Genomic DNA, 15444 nt, shown 5'->3' with positions numbered 1-15444 from the left:
CCAAGTCGAGTCACAGTTATCAAACCAAAGCGTTGTACCTTGACACACGAAGTACTTAGCAAGTACCCAGAGCACTTTTCGAACCATTGCTCTTAAGCGATATCCCAAATATCTATACAGTTCGCTGTGTTTGGACTGAAAAGCGCCATCGTCACGTTCAAGACAACATTCTCCGAGGATTGCAACCCAGAAGAGGCTGGGTTTGGCTCTCTCTCTCTCTGTTGTACATCGCTGTTGCCTCGGCGACCAGCGTTGACTCCGCTTTGAATCCATGCCAAGGTCGTCTTGCGTTTCAATGCGATCGCCCAGCCATGCCTTGCGACGCTCGATCGTGATGACTCTTGGACTCATCATCACAAGAATACCGGGCCCGATACGGATAATCGACGGCCAGAGTAGTCCTGAACCCGACTGACGGCAACCGAGGAAAGAAACACCATCCAAACTTCTCAACCAGCGCGTTACAACCAGCCGACCGTGGATGATATCTAGATCCCCGCTGACTGGGGTTTCCAAGGTGCATGATCTCACTCCCAACCTTTTGCTGTTGGGGTCAAGTATGAACGGTCGGAGAGAGATCCTCCGACCCGACTCCCAGAGTCGGAGATTCTTCGGGATTTCCGAATGAGACTGGAAATCTGTGATCTTACGACTTTCCCATCCATGAGAGATTGTGAATGAAGAAGGCATGAGCTTGTTCCTTGGCCGAATTTGACCTGCAGCTTGGGCGCTTGGCACGATTCTAACGGTCGACAATCGTCGTGTTGTGTAACATTGATGTTGTACAACATCATGGCACTCCGTACGGCGTCCTCAGCTAAATCATCGATTTTCGGTGAAGCCAACTCCTGAGTTAGCCTCAGTTGGTTATTGTGATGGTTCGAATTCAAGATGGGTGGTCGTCTATGTGTTCATCCTGCATTGTACAACATGGCCGGAAATTACGTTCAGCGGCTCTGATTGGCGGGGATTGGGTTCCAAGATATCGTCCGCAAGGTGCTCGACAATGGCCTTGATTTGCCATGTCTGGTCAATTGTCTCTATGGCAGATCCAAATTCCGTACGCTAGGATTGCCCCTTGTGTATTATCTACCGCAAATCTGAATACGGAGTACTGCAGTCCCAATCAGCAATGTGGGCCCCAATGATCAGAAATGAAATTCGATAATGTAGAACATCAACTTTGGCTATGCAATCTTGCACGGAGCTGCCATCCATTCCATCCAGGTCAACGCGGCTAGCCTCGGAACTGCTCGAAGTGGGCCGTAGATAGCGACTATGGGACCAGTGATATGCTCATAGGAGAATGTAGGGCGAGTTCGACTGGAATTGGAGGGGTTAATAGGTTCAAAAGAACAATCCCTTTTCAACACATACAGCATTGTTGTATGTGTGCATAAAAAAGAATCTGGTGGCAAACAGAGATAGGGCCGGAATCGGGTTGGCGTTAAAAAATCTTTTTTTTTTTTTTTTTTTTTGGTCAAAGACGGTTCCGGGAAAGCCAAGGGTTCTCCGGGGCAAACCGCTCGTTATAAAAAGAGCAATGGGAGTTCTATTGTGTGAAATCGATATTTTAAAACGGTAAGTGTATCCCAGCTGTCATTTTTTCCTCGAAGATCATCGGTTGACCGTCGAGTGACTCATAGAACCTCATCTTCTTGAGATTCAAGGACAGAACCTTGATCAACCACAATCGCCTCATCATGGGTTCTATCGCTCCGTATGCCGAGCTGGATGGCTCCAAGTTCAATGTCACTCTCTCAACCAACCTGCGCGATGTGCCTTTGCCAGGATCCCCAGAGGAGCTGAGCCACTCCTACTGCACTGATCACATGGTGACCGTGAAATGGACTGTAGCCAAGGGCTGGGAGACCCCCGAGGTCAAGCCCTACCAGAACCTCAGCATTCCTCCCACAGCCTCGGTCCTGCACTATGCAACCGAATGTTTCGAGGGCATGAAGGTATACCGCGGGTACGACGGCAAGCTGCGCCTGTTCCGCCCCGATTGCAACGGCGAGCGTTTGAACTCCAGTTCCCAGCGGTCCTCACTGCCCGGATTTAAGTTCGACGAGGTGAAGAAGCTGGTCGCCAAGTTGCTGCAGATCGACGGTCCTCGTACGTTCCAAGACCCCACGACACCCCCCCAGACAGATGCGAGCTGTTCACTAACAATGATATCCAGGCTGGCTCCCCAACCCCGGTTCTTTCCTCTACATCCGTCCCACAGTGATCGGCAATGGTCCCCACCTGGGTGTCCAAGTGCCCAAGGAAGCCCTCCTCTTCATTATTGCCGTTCCCTGGCCCGACTTCACCAAGATGAAGACGGACCCCGAAGCCGAGCCCCGCAAGGGCCTCAGACTGTACGCCTCTGCCCCAGATACCATCCGCGCCTGGCCCGGCGGCTTCGGTTATGCCAAGCTCGGGGCGAACTACGGCCCTTCCCTGCAGGCTCATGGCAAGGCGCAGGCTCTGGGCTTCGATCAGATCTTGTGGTTGTTCGGACCGGACCGTCAGGTCACTGAGGCCGGTGCCAGCAACTTCTTCATTGTCTGGCACAACACCGAAGGCAAGCTGGAGCTTGTCACGGCTCCGCTTGACAATCAGCTGATTCTGCCCGGTGTTACCCGTCGCAGTGTTCTGGAGCTCGTGCGCGAGCGTTTGTCGCAGAACGGTGTTGGCGAGCTTGCGCCGCTTGACGTTGTGGAGCGCACATTGACTATTGATGATATTGAGAAGGCGTCCAGGGAGGGCCGGATTGTTGAGTCGTTTGTTTCGGGCACTGCTGTAAGTTGGAAAAATTTCCCCTTTCCTTGTCGGGGTTGATGGGCTAACATCACACATCTCGTAGTACTTCATTACCCCTGTTGCCATGATCCGCAACGAAGACACCGATATCAGCACCTTGGGTGTGAACGGCGAGCCTGCTGGATATGCCGCGCAGATCAAGTCGTGGCTCGAGGCCATCATGTTTGGCAAAGTTGAGCACGAGTGGGCTTACACCATCGAGAACGAGGGACAATAGATGGATTCAAGACTCATAGATGGCCTTGGACTGAATACTCGCAAGCGGGTTGGTCTTGGATGCTTGTGAAACGGATTTATGAAGCTAAGCAGCGTGGTCGGTATTTTGATGCAAGAGTTGGTTTGTATGTAGATTTTAGATAGACTGTATATAGATTTAGACGTATTCATAAAATACTGGCTTGTTTCGTTGGATGTGTGTCATGTTTAAATAGATAACAAATTTGCAGAATATGCCCAAACGCCGGGAAATGCATTTAAGAACTGGATGTCAAAGCAATCATCAACAACTTGGCATCTTTCATGGGCAAATTGCATGCGTGCGTAGAAACAGAACAGGATGGAATGCCCTAGCCTCGCGTCTCACATATCAACAATCACTGGAGCGTACTCTCCAGTCTCATCGTCTTCGTCATTCCCATCCCAGTCCATTTCGACCTGCTCACCGTCCTCCAATTGGAGCATACCGTGGCGAACGACAGTCCCACGACGCAGCTCCCAGTCATATTCTGCCTTCACCCACTCTTCAAGCTTATCAAGCTCGAGTTTAACTTCCGATGCAGTCTCACCAACGAGGTCATCGACCGACTGACGCAGCTTCACAAGTAGATTGCGCAAGAAAGCCCCGCCCTCATCACCATCAATCTCAAACAGTCCCCCATCAACATCGTCACATCGCTGCAGCTGCAACGACAAGATTCGAAGGACTTCACTCATAAACCCCTCTCTATCCAATATGGCACTCCGTGACGTAAGAATCAGGTCAAGAAGCCGCTTCCACTGCTGCAAACACGAGTAGTTCATCATAGTCAAGACCATGAGGAACGTAAACTGCAGCTCCCCAAGCAATTGATTCCCCCCCGAAGCCTCCCCAGCATACCGATCGATCAAGTCTCCCAGAGCCCAAGACCGATCCTGCGCAGCTTCAGTCCTTTCGCGCCCCACGGCACCTTCTCTCCATGTCCGCTTCAAATCAACCGGGATGAAGCCGAATTCGCGTTCCGCTTCCTCACTTCCTTTGGACTCGGCTGGCGAGTCGACGCCGGGGATACGATCCGCGTCGCGGTTGGCCGTGGATGCAGATGACAGTGCCCATCGCGGATGACCGTCCACATCAAGTTCCGGGTCTCCAACGACGCGCGATAAAAGGCTCGGTGAGATGCGGTCGGTCAGACCAGACCAATCCCTCCGCCCATTCTCTTCGGTTTGCGCATCGTCTTCGGTCTGGATGCGAGCTTCGATCTGGGGTTTGGCTTGGTCGTTCTCGTGTTGTTCGCCGGGCTCGGATTCCACCACGGGCTTGACAAGCAGTGATGGTGCAATCCGGCTGCGATACTTGAATAATCCTCCACTCTGCCACACAGAACCCAGATTCGCTTTGTAGCGCAAGCTCTCCTGGCGGACGGAGTCGTTGTCATGGTCCAGAGCTACTAGGGACTCGGTATTCGCGCTCCATTTCCAGATGTAGATCTCTGGGCCCAGTGCATTTTGGATTTGGTTTCTGTTTTGGCCTTGTGCAATGAGCGCGGTGTCGTTGCTCCCTTTCCCCGCGGTGGTGATGTCACCGATGTAAAACCATGCGCCGCTGCGCAAAGAGAGGGTCTCTGTTGCACCGGTGTAAAGGAAGTGCCATCCCGGGGAAAGGTCGCGAATTCCGTGGAAGTTGGGGGTTGATGTGAAGGTAATGAGGTCGATGCCGACGAGGGTTTTGGACGGAAGTTCCGGGAGAAGGATTGTTGGGGTTGGCTGGTGGGTGAACATTGCACCCGCTGTCCGATTTATTTAAATTTTTTTTTTTTTGCGAGTTGGGGGTTGATTGCGCGCAGGTTGGAGCTTTGAGGACGGATGGAAAGCTAGAGGTGACAGTTGCCGGAGAGATGCTGTTCTATCTTTCAATCCATGGAGGCGATTTTTTGGGGTTCTTAGCACCTTGTCTTGGATCTTCTTGATACCCTGTAGAACATCATAGAACTGGACTTTGTATTGTTGCTAAAATGTCTTAATTCGTTTTACAAGCATCAAGTCCAAGGGAAGTACAGGATCAACCATCTGCACATCTCATCAACATGACGTGCAAACCGCCAGCCCATGCGCCTCCCACAGGGCCCAACAGTAGCTTACAGGCCTCAAATCTCCAGATGTGCTACGACTACCATTTTTCAATTGAGCTCATCAGGAGCCTTTTTTCAAAAAAAATTTCAAAGATTTTTTTGGGCAAGTTGTTGATTGAGCACTACCTAATCCAACATCAAAACCCGAGAGAATTGATTTTCAGCGTATGAAAAAAATTGAAGACCAGGCAATCAAGGCCGTTCCTCGCGTTTATTCCATCCACAGATGCAGGAGAGAAGCCCGCAAATAGCCTCCAATCCAGCGATGCAGTGACTTGCAAGGGGAAGGGAAAGACCAAGCCGCACACGCTCACAGACGGCGACCACGGCGACCACCCTTGCGACGAGTAGAGTCGGAGGGGGTGGGGGTAACGTCCTCAATGCGACCGATGCGCATGCCGGAGCGGGCAAGGGCACGGAGAGCGGACTGGGCACCAGGACCGGGGGTCTTGGTGCCGTTACCACCAGTGGCACGGATCTTAATGTGGAGGGCGTTGATGCCGAGCTCCTTGCAGCGGACAGCGACGTCCTGAGCAGCCAACATGGCGGCGTAGGGGGAGGACTCGTCACGGTCAGCCTTGACCTTCATACCACCGGTAACACGGCAGATGGTTTCGCGACCGCTGTAATCAATTGTCAGCCAACATCGTTCTTTTTTGTGTTTTATTTGGATGGAATTGCGCCCGATTTCAATTCAGACTGGAAGATTCGAATCGGACAGAATTTTGAATGGGGGGGCGACTCACGAAAGATCGGTAACGTGGACGAAGGTATCGTTGAAGGAGGCGAAGATGCGGGCAACGCCGAAGACGAGCTTGCCTGCGTAGAGAGTCAGATCTCATGTTCTCCGACTGCTTCATCTTGAATTGTGTTCAAAACATACCATCACCGGCGAGGGGGCCGAGGGAGACGTTCTCCTTAGCGGCAGCGGGAGCCTTGGTCTTGGGGGCCATTGCGACTGTTGTTGGTGGTTAGTGTGGATGGAATACAGAAAAGAAGGAAAAGCCGGATCTAATCCCACCTAGATGTTGAAGAAAAAAGTGGGTGTGTGCCCTAGGAAGAATTACGCACTGTGATTGGTTCGCAGCGTCAAGCGAGCTGGCTGCCTCAGGCTTTGGATACCACATTCACACCCGGGTTTCCGGTCGGCCCGGTGGGCGGTGAAGCTCCAAGCTCAGCGCAGTATTTAAATCTTTTCGTTCGCCCATCTTGGTTTCCTCCAACATCGCAATTGAACTTCCCTAACTTGAGCAGCGTTCGAGTTTTGGAGCTGAAATGCTTATCAGTGTAACTGATTTTAAGTGTCACACCTGATTATCCACAAGGTCTAGGCGCGCTTGTCGCAATGGGTCGCACCAAAGAAGATGCCTCGATTGGCATCATTGGTATGGGTGATATGGGCAAAATGTATGCCCAGCGCCTGAGCGACGCAGGATGGAGGTAATTGGTCCCTTCAACAACACGTTCCCAATGTGCTTTAAATGGTAAGCTTTTCTCCCTTCTCCTTTCACCGCCCATCCTCTCGAATGATGACATGAGTGCATTTGGCTCGAGTACGGTTTGGCTGGCGCTGTTACACCATTCTGGTTGATGGCTAACCAGCTGGCTGTCGGTGATGTTAAACCCACGCTACCTTAACTTTTTTGTCTGATCCTGTTCCACCTCACTCTACCTACCTTCACTTTGCTGTTTGCAAAACATACACTAACAAGTGAATAGATTATACAGATTTGCATCAATGCTCTTAACCAATCCTTTATAACTGACACAACTAACTCTGCACTTTTGAAATCAAGGATAAACGCGTGTGATAGACCTGAGAATTTTGAATCTTTAAAACAAGAGTTCGCTTCTCAAGTACGTCACCCGGCTGGGATTATGCCACTCAAAGCTTAAGAAGCTCATTGTACATATAGAAAAGAGTCACCATATTCCCCAATGGACATCTTGTCTCAAGAATTAGCGATTACATTCTGTACAGTGTAGAGGCTGGAGCTATCGACAAAGTCGTGGCGCAGTATGGATTGTGTATGTGTTGAATCAGACCCGATAGTCTGCTTCTAACCCAAAATACATTCTGACTCGAATTCAAGCAACCAAGGTCGGTGCCGTTGTCGGTGGTCAAACGTCCTGCAAGGCCCCAGAACTCGCCGCATTCGAAAAGCACTTGCCGTCCGACGTAGAGATTGTATCTTGCCATTCGCTACACGGCCCTAAAGTGAATCCGCAAGGCCAGCCTCTGGTATTGCTAACCTCCATCCCGAATTCCACTCTATTTCGAACACGCATTAGTAACGCGGCAATCTAGGTCCTCATTCAACACAGAGCCTCAGACGAAAGTCTCAAATTCGTTGAAAGCATCCTCTCCTCATTCAAATCCAAGCATGTCTATCTCACCGGCGAGATGCACGACCGAATCACAGCGGATACACAGGCCGTCACTCATGCTGCTTTCCTGAGCATGGGAACTGCCTGGCAGGCTAACAATCAGTTCCCCTGGGAGCATGGACGATGGGTGGGCGGTATTGAGAATGTCAAGATCAATATCACCTTGCGTATCTACTCCAACAAATGGCACGTCTATGCCGGGCTTGCCATCCTCAACCCAGCGGCGAAGCAACAGATTCGCCAGTACGCCGAGTCGGTCACCGACTTGTACAAACTGATGATTGGAGGACAGAGGGAAGAGCTCAAGCGCCGGGTCAAGGCTGCAGGTGCGTCGGTTTTCAGGCCTGGCTCCGAAGGACAAGATCTGTTGTTGAAGGACGAGGTACTGGATCGGTTCTCTCTATCCAATCGGCCGCGTGAAAAGGCACCCCCGAACAGCCATCTCAGTCTACTTGCTATTGTTGATTGCTGGTCGAAACTCGGCATTGTCCCTTATGATCATATGATTTGTTCCACTCCGGTATGTGTCCTGTCATGGGGAGGATATTGCCAAATTGCGGTTGTATTAATACCGTGCAGCTTTTCCGTCTCTGGTTGGGTGTGACCGAATACTTGTTCCGCAACCAGGATCTCCTCGATGAGGCACTGGATACCGCAATTGATGACAACACCTTCCGCTCGGATGATTTGGAATTCACCTTTGCTGCAAGGGTATGTTTTGGAACTTATTCTCGGCATCTGTCCGAGTCATGCAGGATCCAACAATTTATGCTAACATGATGCTTTCACCAGGCATGGTCCGACTGTGTTTCTTTCGGAGATTTTGAGTCCTACCGTCACCGATTTGAGCGGATTGCGGAGTACTTCGCACCGCGTTTCCCTGAAGCTGCCACGCTTGGTAATGAGATGATGAAGACCATCCTGGATAAGACCACCTCCAATAAATAATGAACAGAAAACGGTGTAAGGTGCCTACCTTTTAGGTGATCCTTACTCGATTTTACTAGCATGAGCAAGACTGGGAGGAAGAGGAGTATACTGGGTAGTTTAATCAGAATGTATGATCTTGGGATTCCATTGTAAATTAATTGGATATTTATTGAATAACAACACCTTTCTTCAATTAGAAAAGTACACCTTGGAGTAGCAACCGACACTGTTCTTCAAATATGGCAAGGTGTTCGTAGAGTTCCACGGCTGGCGCGATAAGATCACTTAGTCAGCGGTTTGTTTCTCCAGATCTGGTCGACTCGAGCATCTCGTAGTGGGACAACAAGAACAGTTTGACGATCACTGCTGCGTTCAAGTTAAATATTTAATCAACCTTTTGACAGGTGGGCATGGCAACTAGCTACCTTTGAACACCAGGCGACCTGTGACTGCGCCCCTCCGTTACGCTTCCCCATACTACCCTTACTCCGCTCCGCCCAACCCTCCTGCGAAAACAAGCAACCTCAATGCAGCAATCCAATACTCAGAACACTTGCGATAGATGATAACGAGCCAGCAAGGCTAGATGGAGCTCTATGGCTTCCGGGCATAACTCAGCATACTCTGCGTCGACTCAGCATCGTGCGCTGGGTGATGGACGCTCCTCGCTCAGTCAGGATGGTGGCTCCGCCGATGGGAGCTGGCAGGATGGCATCTCACGAATTGGGAGGAATAGGCTGTCCGAGTCTGGAGGGAGCACCAATATGGCCGGACGGGGAGGATCATTCGTGCCCTCATTAGCTCCCTCGTTGGTACCCTCCACTGGTGGGCCAGGTAGCTTCAGTGCGGAGCTCAAAAGCACAACTTCACGCAGCGTCACGCCCAGGGCGGACGGACAATATAATAAACGTGCCAGCCGATCGATTGACGAAGAAGATTTCCACACAACCGAGGCGCGACAGGCTTTCCTTCGAGACAGGATCGCGAAGGAAATGAAGATTAAGAGCGGAACCGAGAACATGCTGGAGGCGCTGCTAGCAAAACCTCTGAAGCAAACAAAAGAACAGCGTCTAAAGGTGGAGTCAGAATTGATCTCATCGAACCGCAAGCTGGTCGAATTACAGCATGAACTGGAAGAAGAAATATTACGTGCGCAGGCGCCGGCCTCGACTTCTCCACGCAGCAGCCGCCTCTCGAGTATTTTCCGAGCTAGCCCCAGGCGCTCGCCATCTCGAACTAGGGATGCTATGGGATCGGTCAACGGCGATGGGGAAGAAAGTGAAGACGGCGACGTGGAGTCGCCAACCTATGTCCTCTCGGAAACGCTGCAGGCGTTGGAGATAGAGGGAATGTCTCCTGATTTCTATGTCGAGCGTGCCAACAGCTTGGTTGAATTGTTCAAACGGCATCCCACATTGAAATACGACCTTGCATGGCCTGTTTTTGGCCTACGGGTTCAGGTCATGCTTTTGAGTGACAGTAAAGAGGTGGTAGCTGCGGGCTATCGACTAACACGCTATGCAATTGCTGATCGCAAATCCCTACAAATTATCCGAACGCTCCATACCGATGAGCTCGTCATTTTGTCACTGGTTAAAGAATCCAAGGCAAGCATTGAGAGGGAACAGGCATTGAAGTTTGTTAGAAGCTTCCTGGATGTGAAAGATGGTGTCCGAGAGGTATCACGCGCCGTTGTGCGGACAATCGTTGCTGTTGCTGAACACCATGAAGATCGTCTTCGGAACATCTCAATCATGACCCTAGCTGAAGTGTTGGTTAAAGATCCCGAACTTGTTGCTTCTGCCGGTGGATTTGCTGCTCTGCATGATGCGCTTGCAGAAGGGACGTTCGGCGCCTCGGAGTCTCTGATATCAAGTTTTCTGCACGTTGTGGACACCCCTTGTAGTCGAAAGTTTCTCCAAGGATCTGAACTTGAAGCTGTTCTAACTCCTTTCACGGATTCATTGTCCGACACGCTACGCAGTGGGCGATTGAAGTCTGCTGCGCGGGCAATTTCTGCCATGCTAAAGACTTGGCCCGGGCTGGTTATCCTTGCAAGACATGACTCGCAACCGTTGCGGTCTCTCCTTGATTCGCTTCATTACAATGATCCTATAGCTCGGGACCTAATCATGGAGCTATTGTTCGACGCTCTGCGAATCAAACCTCCCTCCTGGTCGTCATCCTTCCTTGCGGGCAGACGACTCACAACTTACGGCAGAGTTTCGAATCTTCGCTCCGACCTTGAAACATCAAGGGCTAGCCGCGATTTCAACTACAGTAGTAGTAACAGGTTCGATCTGACTGCTCATTTCTCTACTCTCATACTGGCCGGTTTGGTCGAGGCAGGGCTCCCAAGGGTGTGCATTCGTTTTCTTCTTCTAGGCTTGGCTCAGTGCAAGAGCTAACCAAGTGCAGGTTCTTTCCGACGTCATTGAGGACGAAGCAGATCTCTCCCTCAGACGCAAAGCAACCCTGCTATTAACAGAGGTTCTCAAGCTCGCCCATCATTCCTTACCCCAAGCCGTCAGCGCACAACTTCAAGTACTTCCACACCTAATCCCATCCGCAGTCGACTTTGAAACCGAGAACCACGACCTTTCAACCGCAACTATCTTCCAAATCGATAGTATCAATCGGACATTGGCACGTTCTGGTGGATATCCTAGTGGACAGGGCCGATACAATATGGAGACTGATTTATCTGGTTCTCTGCTTCCCATTGAGCAAGGGAAAGACAAGATGAGTCCTTCCATGGACGAAACCCAGTTCCGCAATGCCATCCTGGAGACTCATGTCCTGAACACCGTCAACTTCAATAAGTGGAAATGGGACATTATCCACCGCCTAGTAGAGGGTCCTCTCACAAATCCAAAAAGAATGGACGAGGCAATCAAAGGCTCCAAGTTCATCAAACGTCTTATTGGTTTCTACCGGCCTTTCAAATATCGCTTCGCCCTGGTTCCAAACACAAAGGCAAACCAACGATATGTTCGAACCGGCTGTGTTCTCATGCGTACTCTCGTTACAACCCCGGAGGGTACCAAATATTTGGCCGAGAACAAATTCCTTCGTCAGGTTGCAGAATGTCTGGCCCAGCTGGACCGCATGAGTGGGCTCACATCTGCGTCCCCTCTTTTCTCCAAAGACCAGATGGCGAATACTCTAAGTGGGGGCTACTTTGCGATGCTAGGATCATTGAGTGGCGATGCCAACGGACTGCTTATGATGGAACGATGGCACATGCTCAACATGTTTTACCACATCATTGAGTTGCGAGATCGGAATGATCTCATCCAGACTTTGTTAGGGAACATGGACTACAGCCGCGAAAGTCATCTCCGGGTCATGCTTTCCAAGGCCCTGACAATTGGCTCCAAGGAAATCCGAATCTTTGCAACGAGACTCCTGCGTAAATACGCCGTTGGGGATGTAGCTCTCTCGCCTCATGTGGCGATTGCCAATGCAGAATGGGTAGTCAAACTTCTTGTCACTCAACTGTACGACCCCGAGGTCACGGTCTGCCAGGTTGCTGTCAAAATCCTTGAAGAAGCATGCAATCAACGGGATTACCTCGAGTTCGTGGTCAAATGTCGACCCTCTCTCGATCATCTGGGCGAAATCGGTGCACCCCTACTTCTTCGGTTCCTGTCGACTTCCGTGGGATACCACTATCTAGATGGTCTTGATTACATCACTCAAGAGATGGATGACTGGTTCCTTGGCCGCAACGATAGCTATGTTGGTCTTGTAGAGGCTGCTCTTTCCCGAGCTTACGTCGAGCAACCGCAACGTGCCAGCCTTGTCCCCGAGGATCTGGTGGACCTTCGGGATATTGGGTTGGTGCCACCGCATTTCTACCGAGAACTTGCACGGACGGCCGAGGGGTGTAGGCTGCTCGAACAGTCTGGTCATTTCAATGAGTTTGCTTGGACAATTCGTGATTTCAGGCTGGATGAAGAAGACAACGAAATGCTTCTCAAAGCCAAAGGATGTCTTTGGGCTGTTGGCAATGTCGGCTCAATGGAGCTTGGCGCACCATTCTTAGACACCGAGATCATCCAACGGATCGTGCAGATAGCAACCAGTGCAGGTGTTCTCACTATGCGAGGCACTGCTTTCTTTGTTTTGGGCTTGATCTCTCGCAGTCGACACGGACTCCAAGCCCTGCGGGATTTGGGCTGGGATTCCGGTGTTGACCAAAAGGGAGACTCACTGGGACTTTGTCTCCCCACCGATTTCCGAAAATTGTTCCTGGTTAGTGTCGTCTGTCCCTTCGCGTTTATCTCATTATGCTCATTCATCTAGATTTCCTTCCCTGGCTTTGATTACAGGTCGAAGCGAACCCCCCAGGAAAAACTCAAGGAAGCCACCACCGACCCTGATGCCGTCAATCAACGGATCTTGAAGTTGATCGTTGATATGGGCAACACGGTGCTCTCCAAACGAGCCGCTGCTGATCTTCACAAGTAAGGCTCTCATTTTTTTTAACTCTGCCACTTTTCACATTTGCTCACAATCCTTACAGTCTCAAATCCAAACAACCCAAGCGATTCCACCAAGCCCATCTCTTCCGCAAGACCCTATGCATTCTGGAGAGCCATCATTACAGACTCCCAGCTCGACGTTTCGCCTTGGACTTATTTGACAAGAGTGTCATGCGACGAATCGTCCTCGATGAAGATTCTGACTCGGAATCTGACTCGTCAACTACTTCTCAATCAGAATAAGCCCCCGATCATTTCTTTTCATTTGAACTTCCTGTCCTGCGAATATACCCTGCAAGACGGCTGATTGGGTGTTTGGCATTTTGTACTTTGAGCAACGATTTACGCTTGTTCAATCTGTGACCTCCAAATATCCTAGATATCAGATTTCTTGACCAGCGTAGATCAGTATAATTTTGACCTTGGGCAGCAAATATGTGCCAACTCGCTCATCTATTTCCCGCACAGAAAAAGCAGTGCCTAGATCCTATCACATGGGATGTCCCAAGGTATACATCAGCAATTTCCTGACTGGTATAGTTTCCCTTTCGTGACCATCTGGAATTTCTGTTGATCACGCTGAGTCGCTCAACTTCTCCTGTATGAACTCCACAGGCAGACTGGAAAACACCACCAAGCCTAGAGTAGCACCAGGATAGATCTGCCTACCAGGGTAGGTACAAGGTATTTGTTGGCCTGTCGAGGTGGCTGTCTAGTTTTATCTGTCATAACTGAGCGTAGATGTTACCCGATGGCTGCCGCATTATGAGGGCGGTCAAAGTCCTGCTGAGTGTCGTAGATCGGGTTTCGTGCTTTGCAACCACATGGGCACATCAACAGGACCCGAGCTTCTATGCCTTCACCCATTTGCTTGAGATATGAACCGCCGTATAGGGGCAGCCAAATCTCGATTTTCGGAGTTAAAGCTCTGACCGCCGACCAGAATCCGAAGAGTCAAATGTGGCGGGGAGAAGCCGAATTGCCTTCGTTGCTCAAGCACCGGACGGAAGTGTGAACATGAGAGCAGAGGGGCATCTCCCTGGGCTCCCTCTACGCGATCTGCTTTCACACCCGGCCATGCACTGTCATTTTCTCAAGATGCAGGACGACGAGAGTGTCGCGCATTTGAATACTACTTCCAGCATGTGTCCCAACATCTCGCAGGTGGAATAAATGTAGATTTCTGGACCGGGGTTATTCCACAGCTCTGCCGCAGTGTGCCCGCAGTGTGGGATGCAAAGATTGCAACTAGCACATTGTACGAGAATCCGAAGCAGTGCGTGGACTTTCATTTGTTTGACGGATCGCCGAAAAAAAGCCATTTTTGCTCAATCATGCTCAGCACGATGCATTGGCATGGTACTCGCGATCAATCTCTAGCGTCTATTCACAGATCCAGCGAGGCAGCGCAGATCTGTACATTGCACTCATCAGCTGCGCACTATTTATCTGCGTGGAGACAATTCAAGGACATATGGAAAAGGCCTTGGAGCTCTACCGACAGGGCATTGCTTTGATACTTGACCTCCGTGTCCAAATCAGCCATGAAGAAGTATCCATTAGTAAGGCTGATTTGCTGGAACGCAGCATTGTCCCCTTATTCATACGACTAGGAACAAGTTCTCTAACCATTTCAGGGACTCAGTTTCCTATTGAACTTTTGACCTTTGTAGAAACAGACCTGAGCTCTGACTTCGCATCTATCGATTCTGCAAGAACCATCATGCACTCCCTCGCTGCAGAAATCATCCTCTTTGATCGCGAGGCGAACTTGCACCTCAGGGTATTTGGTACCGAGTCTTCTGTAAGCCCAGAAATGGTCACAAAACAAGAAGCGCTCCGAGCCCGTCTCGCTGAATGGCATCGAGCATACACCAAGCTTTTCCACAGAAACAGCTCCGTCCCCACACACCCAGACCCTATCCTGCTCACATATCATGCTGCTGCTTTGATTACTGTGACAGGATGCCTAAGGGAACAGGAAACCGTTTTCGATGTCCATTTTGTAGACTTCGTTACTATCGTCGAGCAGTCTAGGCTGATTCTTGATGCCTCAGCAGGTCCAAATGGTGTTAGATCACCATTCACCTTTGAGATGAGTGTGGGCGTCCCTCTCGCCAGGACCGTGTTGAGGTGTCGTGATGCAAACTTGCGGCGAAGGGCTTTGGATCTATTGCGACTAGCACCTCCAATATAAGGGTTTTTTTAAATGCGTCCCCGTGGCTCTTTTGTCAGAAGTTTAAATGAAGCTGGAGTAGGGCTATAGTCTTGCCCTGAGGCAAGAGAATGCAGAGGCACTTGCCCACAAAGTTCTCGACAACAATCTTCTGCTCTGTCTACCAGCCACCACAATATTGCAGGAGGCCACCAGGTCACAGGCCGCACTCATCCCCGAAGAGGCTCGTGTACATGACTGTGGCATCTTTAGACCAAATGAGTGTCAACCTCTGTGGATCACCGAAAAAGATCTCTCACAGTAGAAAACCGAGGGAAAGTGCTGTGAGATA

The 15444-nt window shown here is 50.5% G+C and overlaps 6 protein-coding genes across 6 annotated transcripts; 4 read left to right on the top strand and 2 right to left on the bottom strand.

Annotated features, from left to right (window-relative positions):
* Positions 1 to 1703: 1703 nt before the first annotated feature.
* Positions 1704 to 3022, top strand: Pdw03_8510 (Branched-chain-amino-acid aminotransferase; the record flags this gene model as incomplete). Its single annotated transcript, XM_014678160.1, has 3 exons — positions 1704 to 2115; positions 2183 to 2784; positions 2849 to 3022. The coding sequence occupies 3 exons, from the start codon at positions 1704 to 1706 to the stop codon at positions 3020 to 3022; spliced, it is 1188 nt and encodes a 395-aa protein (XP_014533646.1).
* Positions 3023 to 3384: 362 nt separating this feature from the next.
* Positions 3385 to 4782, bottom strand: Pdw03_8509 (AAR2 family protein; the record flags this gene model as incomplete). The annotated part of the gene is made up of 1 exon (XM_014678159.1): positions 3385 to 4782. The coding sequence occupies one exon, from the start codon at positions 4780 to 4782 to the stop codon at positions 3385 to 3387; it is 1398 nt and encodes a 465-aa protein (XP_014533645.1).
* Positions 4783 to 5442: 660 nt separating this feature from the next.
* Pdw03_8508 (40S ribosomal protein uS11) lies at positions 5443 to 6085 on the bottom strand (the record flags this gene model as incomplete). Its single annotated transcript, XM_014678158.1, has 3 exons — positions 5443 to 5755; positions 5879 to 5951; positions 6016 to 6085. 3 exons carry the CDS (start codon positions 6083 to 6085, stop codon positions 5443 to 5445), a joined length of 456 nt encoding a protein of 151 aa, XP_014533644.1.
* Positions 6086 to 6613: 528 nt separating this feature from the next.
* Pdw03_8507 (Prephenate dehydrogenase, fungal) lies at positions 6614 to 8468 on the top strand (the record flags this gene model as incomplete). Its single annotated transcript, XM_066101990.1, has 7 exons — positions 6614 to 6616; positions 6852 to 6989; positions 7049 to 7160; positions 7226 to 7374; positions 7441 to 8040; positions 8100 to 8231; positions 8313 to 8468. The coding sequence occupies 7 exons, from the start codon at positions 6614 to 6616 to the stop codon at positions 8466 to 8468; spliced, it is 1290 nt and encodes a 429-aa protein (XP_065957073.1).
* A 578-nt stretch (positions 8469 to 9046) lies between these two features.
* Pdw03_8506 (Cytosolic regulator Pianissimo, putative) lies at positions 9047 to 13180 on the top strand (the record flags this gene model as incomplete). Its single annotated transcript, XM_014678156.1, has 4 exons — positions 9047 to 10810; positions 10869 to 12707; positions 12759 to 12919; positions 12979 to 13180. 4 exons carry the CDS (start codon positions 9047 to 9049, stop codon positions 13178 to 13180), a joined length of 3966 nt encoding a protein of 1321 aa, XP_014533642.1.
* Positions 13181 to 14035: 855 nt separating this feature from the next.
* Pdw03_8505 (Armadillo-like helical) lies at positions 14036 to 15134 on the top strand (the record flags this gene model as incomplete). The annotated part of the gene is made up of 3 exons (XM_014678155.2): positions 14036 to 14101; positions 14280 to 14499; positions 14575 to 15134. The coding sequence occupies 3 exons, from the start codon at positions 14036 to 14038 to the stop codon at positions 15132 to 15134; spliced, it is 846 nt and encodes a 281-aa protein (XP_014533641.2).
* Positions 15135 to 15444: the final 310 nt, after the last annotated feature.

Source organism: Penicillium digitatum, chromosome 3 (genome assembly GCF_016767815.1).
Source record: "Penicillium digitatum chromosome 3, complete sequence".
NCBI lineage: Eukaryota > Fungi > Ascomycota > Eurotiomycetes > Eurotiales > Aspergillaceae > Penicillium > Penicillium digitatum.
The sequence above is the reverse complement of the archived record's forward strand: the minus strand, read 5'-3'. Positions and strand labels throughout refer to the sequence as shown.